General features: G+C 50.4%; 1 protein-coding gene across 2 annotated transcripts in view; it reads left to right on the top strand.

The window, feature by feature from the left end:
* RAB11FIP1 (RAB11 family interacting protein 1) overlaps positions 1 to 20,357 on the top strand; it is a 36,539-nt gene extending 16,182 nt beyond the window's left edge. Inside the window, exons 2-6 of one of the 2 annotated variants that reach the window (XM_043454383.1) lie at positions 1,257 to 1,696; positions 4,331 to 5,120; positions 6,206 to 7,924; positions 8,650 to 8,758; positions 16,977 to 20,357. In XM_043454383.1, coding sequence (XP_043310318.1) covers positions 1,257 to 1,696; positions 4,331 to 5,120; positions 6,206 to 7,924; positions 8,650 to 8,758; positions 16,977 to 17,195 — 3,277 coding nt within the window. In that variant the 3' untranslated portion in view covers positions 17,196 to 20,357. The remainder of the gene's footprint in view (positions 1 to 1,256; positions 1,697 to 4,330; positions 5,121 to 6,205; positions 7,925 to 8,649; positions 8,759 to 16,976) is intronic. The other variant, XM_043454384.1, reaches the window with a different exon arrangement.
* The last annotated feature ends 468 nt before the right edge of the window (positions 20,358 to 20,825 follow it).

The raw sequence follows: 20,825 nt of genomic DNA, 5'->3' as shown, positions 1-20,825 counted from the left end.
TTTGGAGTTGTTTGTTCAGTGGAAGTCGTGCCACTCACCGGGCTCACATTTTTGCAATTCACCCGATGGAACATGCCAAGGAGAAGTTTCCTTTCTCTGCAGTTTGTCTTTCACAGGCTGATAGAATATCATTTGCCATATCGTGAGGTTGTTTGCAAAGGACCGAGTGAAATACTTGAATCATGTTTGAAACACTCCTTTTTCTGATCGTTAAGCTGGAGATGAGTGTCTCCTCTTGTTCCTCGTTTTTCCCCATTGTGGTAAAATACATACAACAGAAGTGACCATTTTAACCATGTTCATGTTCTGTGGCTTTACTTACTTTCACATCATCAGCTGTCACCACCACCCAGGTCCAAAACTTTTCATCCCCCAGCTGACGCTCTGTACCCGTTAAACACTAACTCCTCTTCATCCCACCCCCATTGTGGCCTGGCACCCACCATTCTCTTTCCTGTCTCTGAAACTGACTTGCCTTAAGCTACCCTGGCGGCTCAGATGGTAAATAATCTGCCTGCAGTGCAGGAGACCCGGGTTCAATCCCTGGGTTGGTAAGATCCCCTGGAGAAGGGAATGGCAACCCACTCCAGTATTCTTGCCTGGAGAATCCCATGGACAGAGGAGCCTGACGGTATAGTCCATGGGATCGCAAAGAGTTGGACACAGCTGAGCGAGGAACACTTTCGCCCAGGGAAAGCCTCACATCCCTGGAATCATGCAGTACTTGTCACTTTGTTTCTGGCTTAATTTCACTCTTTTTTTTTTTTCTTTAATAGATATTTTTTTACTGTGTTTTGCAGTTTCCATTACTCCCTGGCAGGGACTGTTCTACAAACCCTTGTTTTTCTCTGAGATACTCTTGTAAATTTGTACTTTATCTTTGTAACTGTTTTACCCCTTTGAAGGAAAAAACCAGTCAGAGCCAGTCATAGGAAATGATTTGATGGAATGTGTATATTATTCTTAAAATAACTCTCTACTGACTCAGGATTTTAGGTGACTATACACTAAGTACCGCTGGAGAAGGGAATGGCAACCCTCTCCAGTATTCCTGCCTGGAGAAGTCCATGGAACTAAAACTGCGAGTTCTGCCCTCCCCTCCCCTCCCCTCTCCCCACCTCCCCCGAAGAAGGGAGCGTAGGATGTGTTTGTATATGAGGCTGGCAGTAGCAGAGAGGGGAGGCCAGATAAAGGACTGTGAACCCTGTTTTAGGCTCTTCAGTTCAAAGGTAACCTCTCAGCCTTTCTCCTCCTAGGTGGTACACCTTGAAATCCAAACCGGGGAAGAAGGATAAAGAGCGAGGAGAAATTGAGGTTGACATCCAGTTTATGAGAAACAACATGACAGCGAGCATGTTTGACCTTTCCATGAAAGACAAGTCTCGGAACCCGTTTGGGAAACTGAAGGACAAGATCAAGGGCAAGAATAAGGACAGCGCGTCCGATACGGTGTCAGCCATCGTTCCCCGCGTGACGCCCTCGGCTGACAGCGATGACGAGTCTCCTTCCAAAGACAAGAAGAAGAAGTCAAAGATCAAGACCTTGTTTTCCAAGGCCAACCTGCAGAGAACGCCGCTTTCCCAGTCCATGTCCATCCTGCCGACCTCAAAGTCAGACAAAGTGATGCTTCGTCCTGGAGACTTCGAGTCCCGGTGGGAGGACGATGACGAGGACGAGTCCTCCTCTGCCTCGGATGGTGAGTCCCCTCCTCCTCCTTCGCACGTGGCTTCTCCCCCTCCTTTGCTTTGGGAGAGAAGAAATGAACAAATCTTAGGAGAACGATTTTCATTCAGTTCCTCAGTTGTTAAAATGATGGTGGTGGTGGGGGGGATGGTGTAGATGGTGGTGATTACAGTAGTGGGATGGTGATGGTGGGGGATGGTGTAGATGGTGGTGATTACAGTAGTGGGATGGTGATGGTGGGGGATGGTGTAGATGGTGGTGATTACAGTAGTGGGATGGTGATGGTGGGGGATGGTGTAGATGGTGGTGGTTACAGTAGTGATGGTGATGGTGGGGGATGGTGTAGATGGTGGTGGTTACAGTAGTGATGGTGATGGTGGGGGATGGTGTAGATGGTGGTGGTTACAGTAGTGATGGTGATGATGGGGGATGGTGTAGATGGTGGTGGTTACAGTAGTGATGGTGATGGTGATGATGGTGAGATGGTGTTATGATGGTGGTGGTTACAGTAGTGATGGTGATGGTGGGGGATGGTGTAGATGGTGGTGATTACAGTAGTGGGATGGTGATGGTGGGGATGGTGTAGATGGTGGTGATTACAGTAGTGGGATGGTGATGGTGGGGGATGGTGTAGATGGTGGTGATTACAGTAGTGGGATGGTGATGGTGGGGGATGGTGTAGATGGTGGTGGTTACAGTAGTGAATGGTGATGGTGGGGTGGTGTAGATGGTGGTGGTTACAGTAGTGATGGTGATGGTGGGGGATGGTGTAGATGGTGGTGGTTACAGTAGTGATGGTGATGGTGGGGGATGGTGTAGATGGTGGTGGTTACAGTAGTGATGGTGATGATGGGGGATGGTGTAGATGGTGGTGGTTACAGTAGTGATGGTGATGGTGGGGGATGGTGTAGATGGTGGTGGTTACAGTAGTGGGATGGTGATGGTGGGGGATGGTGTAGATGGTGGTGATTACAGTAGTGGGATGGTGATGGTGGGGGATGGTGTAGGTGGTGGTGGTTACAGTAGTGATGGTGATGGTGGGGGATGGTGTAGATGGTGGTGGTTACAGTAGTGGTGATGGTGATGGTGGGGGATGGTGTAGATTGTGGTGGTTACAGTAGTGATGGTGATGGTGGGGGATGGTGTAGATGGTGGTGATTACAGTAGTGGGATGGTGATGGTGGGGGATGGTGTAGATGGTGGTGGTTACAGTAGTGATGGTGATGATGGGGGATGGTGGTGGTTACAGTAGTGGTGATGGTGGGGGATGGTGTAGATGGTGGTGGTTACAGTAGTGATGGTGATGATGGGGGATGGTGTAGATGGTGGTGGTTACAGTAGTGATGGTGATGGTGGGGGATGGTGTAGATAGTGGTGGTTACAGTAGTGGGATGGTGATGGTGGGGGATGGTGTAGATGGTGGTGGTTACAGTAGTGATGGTGATGGTGGGGGATGGTGTAGATGGTGGTGGTTACAGTAGTGGTGATGGATGGTGGGGGATGGTGTAGGTGGAGTAGTGATGGTGATGGTGGGGGATGGTGGTGGTGGTGGTTACAGTAGGTGATGGTGATGGTGGGGGATGGTGTAGATGGTGGTGGTTACAGTAGTGATGGTGGTGGTGGGGGATGGTGTAGATGGTGGTGATTACAGTAGTGGGATGGTGATGGTGGGGGATGGTGTAGGTGGTGGTGGTTACAGTAGTGATGGTGATGGTGGGGGATGGTGTAGGTGGTGGTGGTTACAGTAGTGATGGTGATGGTGGGGGATGGTGTAGATGGTGGTGGTTACAGTAGTGATGGTGATGGTGGGGGATGGTGTAGGTGGTGGTGGTTACAGTAGTGATGGTGATGGTGGGGGATGGTGTAGATGGTGGTGGTTACAGTAGTGATGGTGATGGTGGGGGATGGTGTAGATGGTGGTGGTTACAGTAGTGGTGATGGTGATGATGATGGTGGTGGTGATGGTGGTGCTTTTACTGATGGTGCTGGAGATGCTGGTGCTGGTACTGGTACCAATGGTCATCGTAGTGGTGATGATGGTGGGTACTTAAGAATACTAACAAAGGTTAGGAAGCCTTCCCTATTTCTAAGTCCTCTAGTTTCTGGGAATGTGTAAATTCCTTTCTCATAATGTCTGGCTGTATAACTAATGAGCGTTAGTACAAGCTTTTGGGGCTAGCATGTAAGGTTTTGATTTTGTTTTTTGTTTTTAGATTAAGGATAAAACCATAGAACCTTACAATAATTCTGATAGTTCATTAATTCATTGGGTATTGTATTGAGCTTCCATGAAATACATTCCTAATGAAAGCTGAGGAATCCAGTTCCCTTAACTCTGAATTAACTGGGTATTTTGAAATCCAGTGACCAGTTCCCTACTACTGGCCAGATTCTGCAACCCAGCCACGAGCGCTGCCCTTCTCCCTGGTCCTTGCAGTTTCCTGACCTCAGCACCGTTGACAGTGGGGGTGGATAGCTCTTTGTTACGGGAGCCTTCCTGTGTTCTGTGGCATCTCTAGCAGCGTCCGGGCCTCCGCCTGCTGGATGCCATAGCACGCCCCGCCCAGCTATGACAATCAGAAAAAGGACTCAGATGTGCTTTCTCTTAACTTCTAACCCCCTTGGTTCTTGGGTCTTCTCCCCACAGTCTTGTCTCACAAGAGGACAGCAAGCGCAGATCCTAAGCAGCTGAACCAGGTCAATTTCAGCCTCCCCAAGAAGGAAGGCCTCTCCTTCCTGGGCGGCCTCCGGTCTAAGAACGACGTCCTCTCCCGCTCGAACGTCTGTATCAACGGGAACCACGTCTACGCAGAGCCGCCCGAGGCCAAGAGTGAGACCAAGGATGGCTCCCCGTCGCCCTCCCCGTCTCCCCAAGGACTCAGGAAGAAGCGGTGGTTCTCGTCTTCGGAAAACCTGGCCTCTCGGCCTTGGAGGGAGCCTGGGGAAGCAGGCCCTGTGCCTCCTGAGTCTTCCCCAAAGGATGCCCTCAAGTCTATGTCCCTGCCGTCCTCCCAGCCGCAGGTCAGCAGGGACATTTGGGAGAACGTGCCCCCGGCGACCTTGGAGGCTGCAAAGGAAACCAAAGAGAGCAAGAAACAGGAGAACAAGAAGTCCGCTCTGCTCTTCATGGTGCCGGGAAAGAAGGATCCGGCCAAGGGCAGCGAGGGTGAAAGCCCTCCCGCCATGGCCTCCGGGAAGGAGAGAGAGGGAGAGCCTGCCGCGCTCAGGGCCGGGGAGCACCAGCCAGGGCCTGCTGATGACCTTGCGAAGAGATCGGACAAAGAGGCCGCGCCTGTTGCCTCCGGACCGGGCCGAGCGCCGAACCCCTTTGGAGATGGGCCGCTCCCAGAACCAGAAGCTGACCCAGAGCCCAAGGCTGCTCCTGTCCCACCTGTTCTCTCACCCAGGGCTCCCCAGACCAGAGCCGTGAAACCCCGGTGAGTCTCGGCCCTTCCTGGCAAGAAGGCCTACTGTGGAGCAGGCCTTGCCTGTTGGTCTGTGGTGGTCCCTGTAGCAGCCGGGGGTTTACTAGTCTAAGTCACTCTTAGCCAGCCGCTACGTGTCCCAGCCTGGGGCCTCTGCCAGCAGGCGTGGTCCGTCCCTTGTCCGGTATATCCTCTGTAAGTATCTTTGCCCCAGATATCTTGGCCACAAATGTTTCCCCTGCAAATATTTTCTGCTTCTGGCAAAAGTTTGCAGGACTGGTCTGTCCATCTCAGTGAGATAAGCAGAGCGCAGTGGAGCGCCCAGGTTTTGTAGCAGATTCTGAGTGTCAGGGTCTGGGAAGAACACCAGGTTTGCGTGGTGGTGGTGTGTGCAGAACTGGGGATCAGTCTGTTCTTCCCGCGTATTCCGTTGGAGGCAGATGTAATCTCTCCTCCTGGCACTTTGGTGTGGGTTTGCTGCCACAAGAGCCCCTTGGTCCCCTGTCGAGTATGTCTGGGCGGTCCTCTATGTGTTTACTCTGCAACTTGTTGCAAGAGCCTCGGGGGTTCTGCTTTTCGGCATGACTCATATTCAGTGTCATGGTATTCCTAGTGGCCGGGGTGGGAGAGACTTTTTTTTGAGATTCTGCCTACTTTGAGTTCATAGACGCACACACACAGACAGACAGACACACACACACAGACACACACACACACACAGACAGACAGACACACACACTGCTCCCCTTCAAAATCTGCCTCTTGCCCTGTGGTGCGCTTTGAATGGCTTTGCGTTTTTTTAGATGGTTTTTTTTCTTATCACCAGAAGAGACTGCGGGCTGTTGCTTTCCCTGGACCTTTTTGTTTCTGTTGCAACAGACCTTTCTGTAGCAGATGTGCTTGGTGATAAAAAGCATGCCTTTTATGGGTTAAGTACTGGTGTTCCTTCTTTAACTTCTGAAGGTACTGCCCCCAGAATATATTAAAAAAAAAAAAAAAGAGTCCTTGTCTTTGGAAAGACTGTAGTTTTACATATCTCTTGCCTCTCATGTTGCATCTGCACCTGACCCGCAGGTTTTATTTTGTCCTTTTTGCAGGCCGGAAGTGTCTCCAGAGGCTCGGCCCGCACCCAGGCCCCCTCCTTCCACTAACTCTCCCCTCTTTCTTTCCGCTCTCCCTTCCGGCTCTGGGCAGATACCTGTCCCTTCAAAGCAGGGGTGTGACTCAGAGACACCGTCCTCTGAGTCCCCTTCAGGCTGCTCCTCTATCTCCTCTCCCATAGTGGCCCCCATCTCCACATCCACCCCAATTAAGAACTGGCCCTCTGCAGACCCGGGCCAGGCCGGCTCCAAAGAACCACCTTCGCTCTTGGAACTAGAGCTGGAAAAGGAGACTTGGACACGAGTTCCAAACACTGATCCCCACGCCGTGGGCTCGCTTTCCAAGCAGACACCTGTTCCGGTGACTGGAGGGAGGGAAGACTATTCACCAGGCAAGATCAGTACTAACGACCCGGCACAGTCTCCCCGGACACAGCCTGAAGAGGGGCAAGAAGGAGGGCTTCTGGGGTCTCCCCGGCAAGAACCACAAGGCAATATCGCTTCATCGGATGAGGCCCGAGAAGTAGCATCTGCCCTTGAGCCCGGAAGAGGCAGGAGGGGCAGCCCCCCTGGAAAGCTCCCAAGCGGAGAGGGCCTAGACTCTGCGGGGGACGCAGGTGGGGGTGGCAGGCTGAGTCCTGCAGTTAAAGAAACGGGGGAGTCAGCCCCCACACCCGACTCTGCGATGACGCAGGGACATGAAGAGATGAGTCCAGATGCCTATGACAGCGGAAAGGATAGCAAGAAGCAGGCATTGTTTTCCAAGCAGCTCTCCGCGGAAGAGGCGGGGGAGGAGGCCCCCAGGCTGGTCCACGGGGACAGAGGGGCCCCCCAGGAGCCAACGCCACCAGGGGCCGCTCCCAGAAATGTGATGGACGCGGGAGACTCCCAGGAGGGGGCGGCCACGACCCGACCACAGCCCGCCGCCCTGGCAGCTTGCACTCCCCGCCCCTCCTCCAAGGGGAGCTTCTCCGGGGGTCCCCAGCGGGCGACCAGCTCAGGGAGGGACAGTCCCCTCTTCAGGAGTCAGGGAGACGACACCCGGATGGCATGGAACCAGAGCAAAGCCAGTGACCACGAGGGTCTGCTGTCCGACCCCCTGCGGGGCCTCCAGGCCCCCTTCGAGGCCAAGTCCGCCGGCGCGGCCCATCTGGACCTGACCCTGCCCTCCATCCCCGAGGTCGAGTCGGACGACGAGAGAAGTGATCAGCTCGAGGACGGCGGAGGGGTGGCCCTGGTGGCAGGCCAGGGAGGAGGGGCTCCATCCTCCAGTGCGGGGCCTGTCCAGCCTGAGACAGACAGGGCATCCAGTGAGGAGGCCGGCGGGTCAGCAGCAGAAAGCCTGCGTGACCCCAAGCTGGGAGCACCTGGAGCATCCAGAGCACCAGCCCCGGCTTCTGCAGAACAGACACCCGGTGACGGCAGGGAGGCAGGACCGGCGGGAGATGGGAGCCCGCCTCGGCCTCCATCCGCTGCCCTGGGGTCCCCTGTGTCCAGCTCCCCCTCCCTTTCCCCGCTTCCTGCCACATGCTCCTTACCCCCCTCTGCACACTCTGACACCCCCCACACCAATACAGCAGAATCTCAAAAAAAAGCAACAGCCGAGGGCTCCGCGGGTAACGTGGAAAATCCCGGCAAGAGGAAGCCGCTTCTTCAGGCCCGGGTCTCCCCCTCAGAGACACAGCCAAGCGCTGGAAGCAGGCCGGCCAAGCACAGGTGAGAGCCGGTGCGGAGTGGGGGGACTGTCCTCGGGAGTGTAATCCAGCCCCCCGCCGACCCCCCACCCCTGCTTCTGTCTCCGGCGCGAGGGCTTGCTCACGCACAGCAATCCTGGTGGTGCATGTCCTCGCTGGTGTTGAGAGCAGGGCCTTTGGCAGGGCCGTCCCCTGGGCTGGGAGACCCCCAGAGATGACACCCCTGCATCTTGGAGCAGGAATGTCGCTGCTCTCCTTGCAGAGATACGGAGCTCTCCTTGCAGAGAAGCATCGGGAGCCGAGTTCTCTTTCCTGGTCTCAGAGGCCAGCTGAGACTTGAGTGGGAAAAGCCAGCCAGGCGGACAGCTTATTCTATAAAAACCCCGCCCGGTGGGAAGCTGGCTTGTCTGTCGGAGCTCTGCAGGGCTCCAGGGCGGAGGCTTGGACCGCAGTTGCCTCCAAGACTAGGAGACTGTCTTCAGGGTTCTCCTGACGTTGCTTAGCGAGGCCGAGGGTCCCGGGAGAAGGTCAGGACACCCATCCGCGAGCGGTGTCTGGGGCTTGACTGGTGCATGTGTGGCTGCCTCCCTTCCCGAAGGAGCCTCGGCGTGTGTCGGGGCCGAGGTGTGAGCCCTTGTCTCCAGGCTCCCCTGCTGCCTGCCTTGCTGGCTGCCACCCCCGAGAGAGGCGGTCCCTCAGTGCTGCCGTCTCCGCAGGTCTAAGGGTCCCTTCCCCCTTCTCTTCCAGACTTCATCCCGTGAAGCCCATGAACACGACAGCCCCCAAGGTCACTAACTCCACCTCGGGAATTGCTGCGATCATGAGTGAGAACTTGATCAACGAAGCCGGGATGAAGGTATGTCTTCTCTGGGAGCAGGCAGGTTAGTTAGGGATCTTGAAAACCCTCTGTCTGAGTCACCACGGCAGACAGCTCCTGGGGGCAGTGGGGAACCCCAGGATGACTCAACCACACGTCTCTGTCTTTGGATGATCTTTGGAAGCCCATGCACCTCCCATGGCATACTCAGCTTTTCCCCTCAGTTATTTATTTGGCTGTTGTTGGATTTGTGTGTGTGTGTGTCTCAGGCAACACGATTGGCAACCAGTACTTCTTTTTAATGAGAAGAAAATGTCACCCCCTCCCCCGCCCCGGTCATGCCCATCAGACATTCTGCTTTTTCCCATGCGTCTTTTCCTATCTTTTGGCAAGAAGGTAAAATTCTTGTAGTTGTAACTGTGGCACAGATAGACTTTTTTTTGTAACTTTATTCTGAAGTGATTTCAAACTTGAAAAAAGTTGCAAGCATAGCACAAAGGACTCCTGTAGGCCTTTCACCCCAGTCCCCAGCTTGTGGGCATTTCACCAGATTTGCTCTATCACCCTCACCTTCTCCATTCTCTTTGTATCTACATACATTTCCACCCCCCTGCCCTGAATTATTTGAGAGTAACTTGCCCACGTTTTGTTCCTTTTACTCCTAAATACTTAAGTGTGTAGTTCCTAAGAATAAGGACATTTATTGAAATGAAGAAATTTAACAGGCATATCACACTGTTTTCTCATCTGTCATCTGTATTTCAACGTCACCAGTTTGTCCCAGTGGTGGCCTCTCTTCTTTGTTTTCCAGTCCAGCGTCACCGAGAGACCCTGATGTCTTATCTTGAGGATCTCCTTTATTCTGGAACAGTTCCTTGGCTTTTTTTTTGTCTTTGGAGACGTTGACTTTTTTCAAGAGTTTAGATCAGTTGTTTGGTAGAATTTTCCCGTTTGGATTTGCCTGACGTCTCCTCGTGGTTTGGTGGAGACTGGGCCTTCTCAGCAGGTATTAACTATAGGAACAACACGCCCGTCCCAGTGCATCCTGTAAACGGCCCACGGCACCCTGTCCATTTAGCGGGGTGTTAACTTGGTGACTTAGGTTAGGTGGTGTGCATGCACTAGGTTCTTCAGTGCAGAGTAGCTATTTTTTCCCCTTCACAGTTAGCAGGAAATGTGTGAGGAATTCATTTCAGGCCATGCAACCTCCTGCTGTTTATCAACCTCCCGTTCATATGCCTCAGTGTCCTCTGATGAATGTAAGATAGTAGCAGAAGGATGGGTCTCCAGCCCCATCGCCTGCGTGGAAACCCTCTGAAATCCTCTTGTTCGCTTAGTTTTTATCATACACACTTGTGTACGTTGCTACTTAATTATTCTTTGAAATGGTTATTCTAGTCTATACTTACCCACTCCCCAGTTGGGTAATTGGCTATTTAGCTTGTTCTCTTTTTTTTCAATATGAATAACATATTTCTTGCATAGGACTTTTCCCTTCTCGTAGTTGACTTCCTTAAGCTGAATTTCCAGGAAGACTATTGCTTGATGAGAGGATCTCTGCTCTTTAAAAAGCTTGAGTGGCTACCACTGAAAAAAGCAGCTCCTCCCCCCAAAACCAAAACCACCCCCCACTTCCCACCCCCATGAGTTCTGCTGGGGAGTGTCTCCATCCTGCCCTTTCCGGTTCTAGAACCAGAGGGATTGAGTCCTGCCTTGCTACCAACCTCTTCGTCTTTGACTCATTGTCACACGGATGGAGGAGAATGATCTGTGAGTGACAGGAGAATGTTAATGAGCCGAGGTGTGTTGTGTTTCAGGCACGTGGAAACACGTGTTTCCTAACCGACCCTGTAGACTACAGTTGGGAGACATAAACTTCATTTCTGTTTTACTGCAGGTGTCTAGAAGTTTCACTCAATCATAGATTGTACAGTCCCAGGGACTCCAGGATGTCAAATAGTTTTTGTGGGTTGTTTTTTTTTTTTCCTCTTTTTTGGGCCAATGCAGGGGCACACCACTCAGCGTACAGGATCTAAGTTCCCTGAGCAGGGATCAAACCTGTGCCTCTTGCAGTGGAAGCGCGGACTCTAAACCACTGGACCACCAGGGAAGTCCCAGTTTTTGTGTTTTTTAAAAACAAAACTTTTGCTCACATCTCGTTCACTCCTGCAGGTATTTTTAAGTGCGGGGTGATGGCTGATGCCTCTGGCTCTGTTGCATCTTTGCCTCTAGGAACTGGGCTGAAGGTCGTCCACTGAAAGCCAGAGATCTGAGTTCTGGGTCAAGAGGCAGAGTGGTAATAAGGAACTGTTGCTGAAAACCACTTAGCATCTTCCAGCCATCTTGCCTTCTCCTCCCTATAGTCTGTGCTAATGGGGCATCTGTCTGAAAATGATCAACTGTAGCCAGAACTGTGGACCTATGATCTTTTAGCCCGAGCCTAAAGATGGACTGGCTGTAACTTCACCAGCCCAGCTCGGCTGGCTTCTTTGGTTGTGTTAGAAGAAGCAGCACTTGTCTTCCTGGCATGTATGATATTTACCAGGAAATTGGGCAAAAGAATAGCACGAAAGGGACGATAACGAAACCCAGGGTCATCTCGCAGCTCCCCACCCCTCTTCCTTTAACTGTGGAATGCAGCTCGGCTCCAAAGAGAAACAAACACCCAGCTTTCGGGAAGTCAGCAAGACCCTTGGTCCCCTCTGTTTACTGGTCCAGGCTCACTTAACCAGGGGCTTATCTCCAGGCCCTGACTGATAGTAACTTGCCTTAAAACAAAGGCAGCCGTTACTTATGTTGCTCATGATCTGTAAGCCCCAGTGCTGCCCCTCTGCCTGGCTGTCACAGAGCTGTTGGTCCCGGACCAGACCTAGTAAATCCTCTGAGTAAATAAGGAAAGGTTCCTGGAGACTGCCATTGGCTGGCCATAGAATAGATGCTTTGTACTAAGGCATAAACAGTACTTATAAAAATAACTACTCTTTGGAATGTTGCAAAGTGAGAGAGAGATTAGGGAAAGAAATTGCATGGCTAAAGTTATGGAAACCTAGCTGAATCATTACTATAGTGGCTTTTTTTTTTTTCTTTTTTGGTTATTGTGTTAGGGCCATCATCTTTTGTAGATGATTAATAACTAGGAATGTATTATTTATTCAGGTGGCTTCCACACTTCCATTTAAAAATAGCACAGCCAAGTAGAGCCAAAAAGTCTTCTGTCAAATTATATGGGAAAAGTGGAAGACCAACGTGAATATACGTCATTATTGGTAAAACGATGGGGGCAAAGTCCAATGTGAAAGTCCCGGAAGGAAGGAAATACATGATGATGGGCACCATTGTTTCCTGAGTTAATGGGTATTTTCTTTGCACCTCTTCCGCTCCATGGCCCTTGCTCACTTTCTGTGACTGCTGGATTGCTTTTTAATTTTTTTAGTCGTCACATAAACAGGAATTTCTGATGACTTCAAAGTCCTGCATCATTTCTTCTTCAGATTATAGAATCCAAATGGAAGAGCTGTTTGACAGTTTGTAGGAGGTACCGCTAGTCTTCCCTGTTGCCTTAGATGGAGAAGAGTCTGCCTGCAGTGTGGGAGAACTGGGTTTGACCCTTGGATCAGGAAGATCCCTTGGAGAAGGGAATGGCAACCCACTCCAATATTCTTGCCTGGAAAATCCCATGGACTGAAGAGCCTGGTGGGTTACAGTCTATGGGGTCACAAAGAGTCGGACACGACTAAGCGACTAACACTCAGGAGGTAACTTCAGTATGCATGCCATTTCAGTTCTATGCCTGGGTCTTAAGGAAATGTTTAGGGATATGACCGAAGATTTATGTTCACGCCTTTAAGTATGTTCTTATATAATTGTGAAAACTGAAACCAACTTAAATGACCAGCAACAGAGAGATGGTTAAAATACAATTAAGTTTAAATCATCCATTTAAAAAGCAATTTTTCTAAAATTTAATGATGGGAAAATGCTCACAAAATACCCAATTTTCAAAAGCCATAAAACTTGATTCTGTATGAGGCTAAAGTTATCACAAAGAACGCCCATTACCAATAAGAGACCCAAGTGTTAGGTGTTGGAGTTATGGGTAATAACTTTTTCCCCTCTTCTGGATGTGAGATTTTCTTTTTTTTTTTTTTCTTTTCATTTATTTTTATTAGTTGGAGGCTAATTACTTTACAATATTGTAGTGGTTTTTGCCATACATTGACATGATTTTCTATGATAAATAAATTATTCCTTTTACAGTTCAAAACACGATCCTGTTATTGTGGGCAAAATTAATTTTTTTAATTAATTTATTTTTTAATTGAAGAATAATTGCCTTACAGAACTTGGTTGTTTTCTGTGAAACATGAACAGACAATTAATGTTAATTCATCTCCAGAGTCTGGGTCAGAGGTTACCACTCCATCTTTGAAGCTTGCCCCCATCACCCGGGCAGCCACGGCCTCTGGTTTGTCCAGCTCTTGGAGCACGCCGTGTCCCCCTGGACCCTGATGCCCTGCACCAGGTGAAGCCCCAGATGTGTCAGACCCTGTGGGGGCCTGGCGCCTCCTCCCAAGGAGCACTCTCCCTCCAGGTGTCCGCCTCTGCTTCTATCTCCCAGACGCTCCGGCGAACGCCTTCTGTAATCAATATTTTTTTTTTTAAGAGGAGGTTATCTATTTATTTTCGGCTGCCCTGGGTCTCCGTTGCTGCCCGAGGGCTCTCTAGTTGCAGCGAGGGGGGCTGCTCTTCTTGTGGTGACTGCGCTCCTATTAGGGAAGCCCACGGCCCTGTGGGCTTCGGTGGTCGTGCCTGGCGGGGCCTAGACCACGGGCTCAGGAGTTGTGGTGTGCAGGTTCAGTTGCTCCACAGCACGTGGGATCTTCCCCTACCAGGGGCGGAACCCGTGTCTCCTGCATTGGCAAGTGGATTCCTATCCGCGCGCCACCAGGGAAGTCCTATAATCAATATTGTTGAACAGATAAAATCCTTCTGTGTCAGAGGTATAATCTAAAACTCCTTGAGGATATATTCTTGGCTATTGTTTTTACAAAGACTACTTGTTTTCTTGGTAGGATGTGTAAACAGACGTGCCACTTTGAAAAAAAAACTTGTGATCAAATAAACATAACATAAAATTTACTCCCTCAACTGTTTTTAAGTGTCCATTTCAGCAGTGTTAAGGACATTCGTGTTGTTGCACAACCAGTCTCCAGAGTTCTTTCCCAGACATGCAACTTTTTTGAAAGGGTTGTTTTGATTTCTGCCATATATCACTCTGATTCTTTGCGACCCCAAGGACTATGGAATTCTCCAGGCCAGAGTACTGGAGTGGGTAGCTGTTCCCTTCTCCAGGGGATCTTCCCAACCCAAGAATCGAACCTAGGTCTCCCGCATTGTAGGCGGATTCTTTACCAGCTGAGCCAGCAGGGAAGCCCGAAAGGGTTGTTTTGAAAGTCACAAATAGGATGATGGAGGTCCAGAGTGGGGGACCCTGTGAGTGTCTGCCTTCAACAAGCTAAAAAAAAAAAAAAAAATAGGTTAAAACAGAGAAACAGTTTTTGACAAGTGGCCCAGCATCTCAGGGGCTTCCCTGGTGGCTCAGTGGTAAAGAACCCACCTGCAATGCTGAAGACATGAGTTCGATCCCTGGGTCAGAAAGATCCCCTGGAGGAGGAAACGGCAACCCACTCCAGTATTCTTTGCCTGGGAAATTCCATGGACAGAGGAACTTGGTGGGCTACAGTCCCTGGGGTCGCAAAAGAGTAGGAAGCGACTTAGCCACTAAACAACAGCCACCAGCGTCTCACCTTTTTCTAGGCCTCCTGTGTGAAGTTCAGCCTGCTGCGTGTGTGGAAGTCTCAGGAGTGTTTCCAAGTCAGTAGCCATCATTGTGCTGTTCCTTGTAGCCGGGACAAGAGGGACAACATTTCTCTGGAACTCTGGCCGCTGTGCCGGCAGTTTGCATCACTGGACTGAACAGGGCCATCTCTCGTGTTGTGTCATGGTTCACCTGCTCCTGAGGAGCAGGTGGTTCTAGGCCTTCCTCAGTGAAACTCACCACCCTCACGGTGTTGAAACCATGATTACCTCAGAATTCTGCAGGCAAAACTGTCTTGAGGTTGCCCCGTGACCTTGTCTCTTTCAACTTTCGAACCTGAGTCACAGACTTCAGGAAAAGTCAGTTTGGGTATTTTTTTTCCCCATCTTTCTGGAGACTGGGTACATGTTAGTTTACATAACGCTTGTCTTGTGTCTCCTTGTGGTTGGGGCCTGAGCAGTTTGCAGTCAGACTCCAGGCCTCCCAGGTAATGATCATAATCCCTGGGGCTCCTGGTCTGGTCAGGAGGGGGCGGCCGCGGCCACAGGACCCCGATGGGGTGCCACCAATGGCTGTGTGGTGGCCCTTGGCTTTGCCTCTGCGTAGGTTCTGAGAATGAGATGACTTAGACTGGGGTCTCCCAGGCCGTCCTCCTAATTGCCAGGACTCCTGAGCGTCGTGGAGGCAGTAGCAGACCGTCTGGGATAAACATCCATGTATTGTACTGGGAGGAGAGTGTTGCCTACTGCGTCGTCTGCTGCTAGCGTTTCTTCACGGGTCCCCTCGGCCTGGGGCTCGGGTCTGATTGGATACCTGGTTGTGCCAGTTCTGGTGTTCACAGGCCTCCAGTGGTGATGTCTCTAAACCCCAGGCCTAGAGGCTAGTCCAGGGGTCTGCAGCCTGTGAGTCAAGTATGATTTTCACACTTTCAATCGGTCATTCCCCAGCGGTCCCATGGTTAGGACTCTGCACTTTCACCGTTGAGGGCCCGGGTTCAATCCCTGGGTGGGGAAATAAGATCCCACCAACCTCAGTTCAGTCGCTCAGTTGTGCCCAACTCTTTGCCACCCCATGGACTGCAGCATGCCAGGCCTCCCTGTCCATCACCAACTCCCAGAGTTTAACTCATGTCCATTGAGTCAGTGATGCCATTCAGCCATCTCATCCTCTGTTGTCCCCTTCCTCTCTTGCCTTCAATCTTTCCCAGCATCAGGGTCTTTTCAAATGAGTCAGCTCTTTGCATCAGGTGGCCAAAAGTATTGGAGTTTCAGCTTCAGCATCAGTCCTTCCAATGAGTATTCAGGACTGATCTCCTTTAGGATGGACTGGTTGGATCTCCTTGTAGTCCAAGGGACTCTCAAGAGTCTTCTCCAACACCACAGTTCAAAAGCATCAATTCTTTGGCGCTCAGCTTTCTTTACAGTCCAACTCTCACATCCTTCCATGACTCCTGGAAAACCCATAGCTTTGACTAAACAGACTTTCGTTGGCAAAGTAATGTCTCTGCTTTTTAACATGCTGTCTAGGTTGCTCATGGCTTTTCTTCCAAGGAGCAAGCGTCTTTTAATTTCATGGCTGCAGTCGCCATCTGCAGTGATTTTGGAGCCCAAGAAAATAAAGTCTGTCACTGTTTCCATTGTTTCCCCATCTATTTGCCGTGAAGTGATGGGACCAGATGCCATGTTCTTAGTTTTCTGAGTGTTGAGTTTTAAGCTGACTTTTTCACTCTCCCCTTTCACTTTCATCAAGAGGTTCTTTAGTTCTTCACTTTCTGCCATAAGGGTGGTGTCATCTGCATGTCTGAGGTTATTGATATTTTTCCCGGCAATCTTGATTCCAGCTTGTGCTTCATCCAGTCCAGCATTTCTCATGATGTACTCTGCAAATAAGTGAAATATAAGTTAAATATACCAACCTCATGGTAGGCCCAAAAGGGAGAAAAAGAAAGAAAGAAAAGGTCTTGAAACAAAAAACCAAACGACAAAGACGAATGTGCAGCAAAGACCATCTGTGGCCTGGGCATCCTGAGATACTGACTCTCTGGCCCTTTACAGAAAGCTTCATCTGTCATAGGTTTCCACTGAAATTGAAAATGAATTCCTAGGAGACTCAGATCATAGACTCAATCACTAAAAGCTACCTCTTCTATATTTCTTTTATTTATTTACTTACAAACAGTTATTTGTTCATAAATATTTATTTGGCTACGCCAGGTTTTAGCTGTACCACACAGGATCTTTAGTTGTGGCACGTGAACTCTCATTTGCAGCATGTGGGATCTAGTTCCCTGGCTGGGGACCGAACCTGGGTCCCCTGCATTGGGAGCGTGGAGTCTTAGCTACTGGCCACCAAGGGAGTCCCTGTATTTCTCTGAGATGTTTGACCTCTTGGCTGACTTTGTCAATTTTCTTGTCGCCTCTCCCCTGGCCCCCACCAAAGAAATACAAGCCTTCGGACCCCGCGTTTGCCTATGCGCAGCTGACCCACGACGAGCTCATTCAGCTGGTCCTCAAACAGAAGGAAACGATCAGCAAGAAGGAATGTCAGGTGCGCCAACTGGAAGACTACATAGACAACCTGCTGGTCAGGGTCATGGAGGAGACCCCGAACATCCTCCGGGTTCCCTCTCAGGTCGGCAAAAAAGCAGGAAAGATGTAAGCCGCCGGCCTCCAGCATTGAGACTCTGCTGTGGGTCTGTCGACACTAGCTCCCGAGGCCGAGGACTCGCTGTGCCCGAGAGCCGGGCACAGATTGCCATCTCCCTCCCAGGTTATCTGGCAGGAGTCCCCCCCACCCATGGAAGCCAGGTCAATGACTACAATGGATCTTTCTACTGTCCATTCCCAGGGTTTTATTTTTAAATGCCACTGTGCCTTTAACCACGTTGTAAATATTTTATGCCCCGACCGGAGACATGGTCATAAGATCTGATCCTGGCCCGAGGTTCAGATGGCGCTGGGTGGGTATTAATTAATGCATTTCAAACATTGGGGTTTTGTTTCTTTGAATTTGAGATTTTTAAAGTACATCTCCCCGCCCCCCCCGCCACCCCCGGTCTTTAAAGTTTGGGGTGAGATGACAAGGACCAGGCAATCGGGGCTGTGTTGCACATACCTTCTTGGCATTTGAGTAGCTCAGGCGTGGCGTTTTGGCTGCAGATGCTAAATTTTTTGATACCGTGTAAACCTACTTGACTCCTCGGACTTGGTCTTTTGTTTCGACTGGAGCAGAGGAGTGCAGAGTGTGCCTTTGAGATTTATAACAAGCCACCTTTTCCAGACATCAGCCTCTACACCACAGTAGCCTTTAAAATATGCTCTTTATCAATGGAGAGGGCCTGTCTGTGGAGGTACGGGAAGCAGACCAGGGGACTTAGAGTCACTTTGCCCTCGAGGGGGTTTGTCAGAGCCCCTCCTCTGGTGATCGCAGGGTCCCTGTGACTGGAGTGGCCGAGACAGTGCCTTGATTATCGATCGAGGGCTCCAGGCACTTGCTAAAATGGTTCTACCAGGTGTGGAGCTATGGCAGGGGGTCTGTTGGCCCTCTCCCCCACGCCTTCACTTGGCTCCCTGGTTTCCTTGGCAGCTCTTCCTGGCATTTTCCCCCCTTGGTATAACATTGTGAAGAGCAAGATGATACCTATTTTTAGATGGCTGTGTTTTTAAAACTAGATTAACACACATTTTAAAAAAAAACTAGGACCCCTTCTTAACTAATAGCATCAGTTCAGATTCTTTGGGGCTTCCCTGGTGGCTCAGCGGTAAGGAGTCCTCCTGCCAATGCAGGAGATGGGGGTTCAATCCCTGGGTGGGGAAGATCCCCTGGAGAAGGAAATGGCAACCCACTCTAGTATTCTTGCCTGGAGAATCCCACGGACAGAGGAGCCTGATGAGCTACAGTCCACGGGGTCGCAAAGAGTCGGACATGACTTAGCGACTAAACAACTCAGACTCTTCAGGTAATTTCATTGTTAGTAACCCGATATTAGAATGTTTTCTATATTACTCTTTTTTTTTTTTTTGTTCCAGTTGAGACAGAATCTCATCAAATCCTGACATCTCTCCTCGGGAGAGAATGTCATAGGCCAAGGGCGTGGGCAGGGCTTGAGGAGAGAGCAGTTATTAAACGGAGCTCTCTCTGTGTTCATTCTTGTTGTATTAAAGTTAAGAGGCAAGATGGCTGGCAGTGGGATTCCTTCTCAGGATCATGTTTGCTGCCACATTAGTTAATATCAGAGCACTTTAATCTGAAGGATGATACTGTAACTTGATTGAACTAATTCACTTTTAATTATCGATAGCTGTTTTATTTAATACCCTCCTCCATACTGGGGACCACTGTAAACCTCTCAGACGACTTGTTATTTTTGTAGCGCTACGAGATTTATTTACATCCCTATAAAGAGAACTGGATGTTCGCTTGAACTCCAGAGACACACGTGTATATATTTGTTATGCAATGTTTTTTACCTGATGTCAGTGTACTTGGACTGTGATAACCCTTGTGCCCTGGGTGGCGGGGGCTCTGAGTGGTTTCTCCCGGGAAGAGCTCACGTGGAGACCCGAGTTCTTCCCGAGAACTTTTCATTGTGGGAGATCTGCTGCTAGGACCTTGGGGATGGGACCCGGTCCGTGTTTAAGAGAGCAAATTCCTCTGCTCTGAGATGCCACTCGAGAACTCTGGAGAATGAAGGACAATCAACTTCAAGAGTGTCTGGTTTCTACCAACTGCTGGAAAAAAAATTCCACGGGTAGCATTCCTGCACCACTCAAGGACGCCAGTTAACACCTGTCCTTGAGGACTCTACTGTGAGGGAGAACTCAGTTGGGAAAGCTGGAGCCAGCTCTGAGCTGTTCACAGGGGCAGGTGGACTGGAGGGCTGGAGCTCCTGCAGCCACTGTGGGTCTGAGGGCTTACACCCAGCTGTCTAGGTGTAAACCAGGAGAGTCCGGTTTAGCCTCTAGCTGCTGAGAATGCTTACTGAACTGATGGGTCCTGGGAGGAGGCCATGCCGTGCAGAAGCAGGAGCAGCTCTTTCTTGGCCCTGCCTGGCTGCCCCACCCCCCGCCCCCGCCCCAGAAGACCAGTCAGTACTTCAAGGAAGCATCCAATAAAATACCAAACAGCTGTGATGACCTTGCACTGGAGGTCAGCATCTGGAAAGAAAAAGTCAATCCTTTGCCCAGTTGTTCCATATCATCTCTGTCATTGGGCTTTGACACATGTCCTGCCCACCCCTTTTATTTCCTGTGGGTTAGCCTCCCCAGGGAGCAGAATGGAAGAGCAAGAAAGTCTGCCCTTCGCCACATGAATAACCCTTGACCCGGAGTGGAGGGTGTGTGGGCAGTGAGTGGCACATGTGTGTGGTTTCCAGCTCTGCTGACGGTGGGAGCTCAGAAGGGCATGGAGTGGGAAGGGTCCATGACCCGCAGCCACCTGCCAGATTGAAGGTCAGAGGCAACTTGATGTAAAATTAGGCACAATTTTCACCCCCGGTGCCCCTTCTCTTTAAGACCCATTCACTGACGAATGGTTCCTCCAGGCTGAAAGATCTGTTGCCTTCGGGGGCGTGGAGAGCTTAACCTCCAATTTCTACACCAATCTCAACCCTGTGGTTTCCTCTGTAGCTGTTGTGTGAGCTACTGACGTGACCTCTTCCTCCCTCTGATTGAAAGCTCACCCAGCTTTTCTGGATTATAGAATTCTTATCTCCTGCCTTGTTACTTTGGGAATTTTGAATTTCTTTGCTTTTGTTTTTGAGAAGTAACCTAAAAATTTCCTACAACACTAAATAAAATGGTCCTGGTACTACCTTTCAAAGTTTTGTGTCTGTGGTTTTTTGTATGGGTGCGATAAGAATTTCTGGCTTCCTGCAGAGTCTCTCTTAGGGGGTGACCAGTGGGTCACCCATGGGTCTCTCGCCTGGGTTCCTGCTGCCGCCACTCTCTCTGGCACCCAAGGGCCCCAGCGCAGTTTCTCCTGCGGGTGTTGGGACATCTGTGATGACCTCCCTATGACACACCCCATATTTTGGGCTGGAGGGAACTCTGGCGTTTATCAGCTGGACATTGTTTGAATTTCCTGTCCCTAGTGGTACAAGCTGCCACCTTTTCCTTAAGCTGAGCAGATGAACAAGGGCACTTTTTTGATTTGCCTCCACCCTGTGCCACCTCCCCTCCCACCACACACACACCTCTTCACCCCCGCCCCACTGATTCCCCAGAGAGCGAAATCCTGACTTTTGGAGCTTCATTTGAATTCACCCTGCATTAAGGACTGCCCAGATCT

The sequence above is a fragment of the Cervus canadensis genome, chromosome 31, assembly GCF_019320065.1.
Source record: "Cervus canadensis isolate Bull #8, Minnesota chromosome 31, ASM1932006v1, whole genome shotgun sequence".
Classification (NCBI taxonomy): domain Eukaryota; kingdom Metazoa; phylum Chordata; class Mammalia; order Artiodactyla; family Cervidae; genus Cervus; species Cervus canadensis.
Note: the sequence above shows the minus strand (reverse complement) of the source record. Positions and strands in the feature narration are given on the sequence as shown.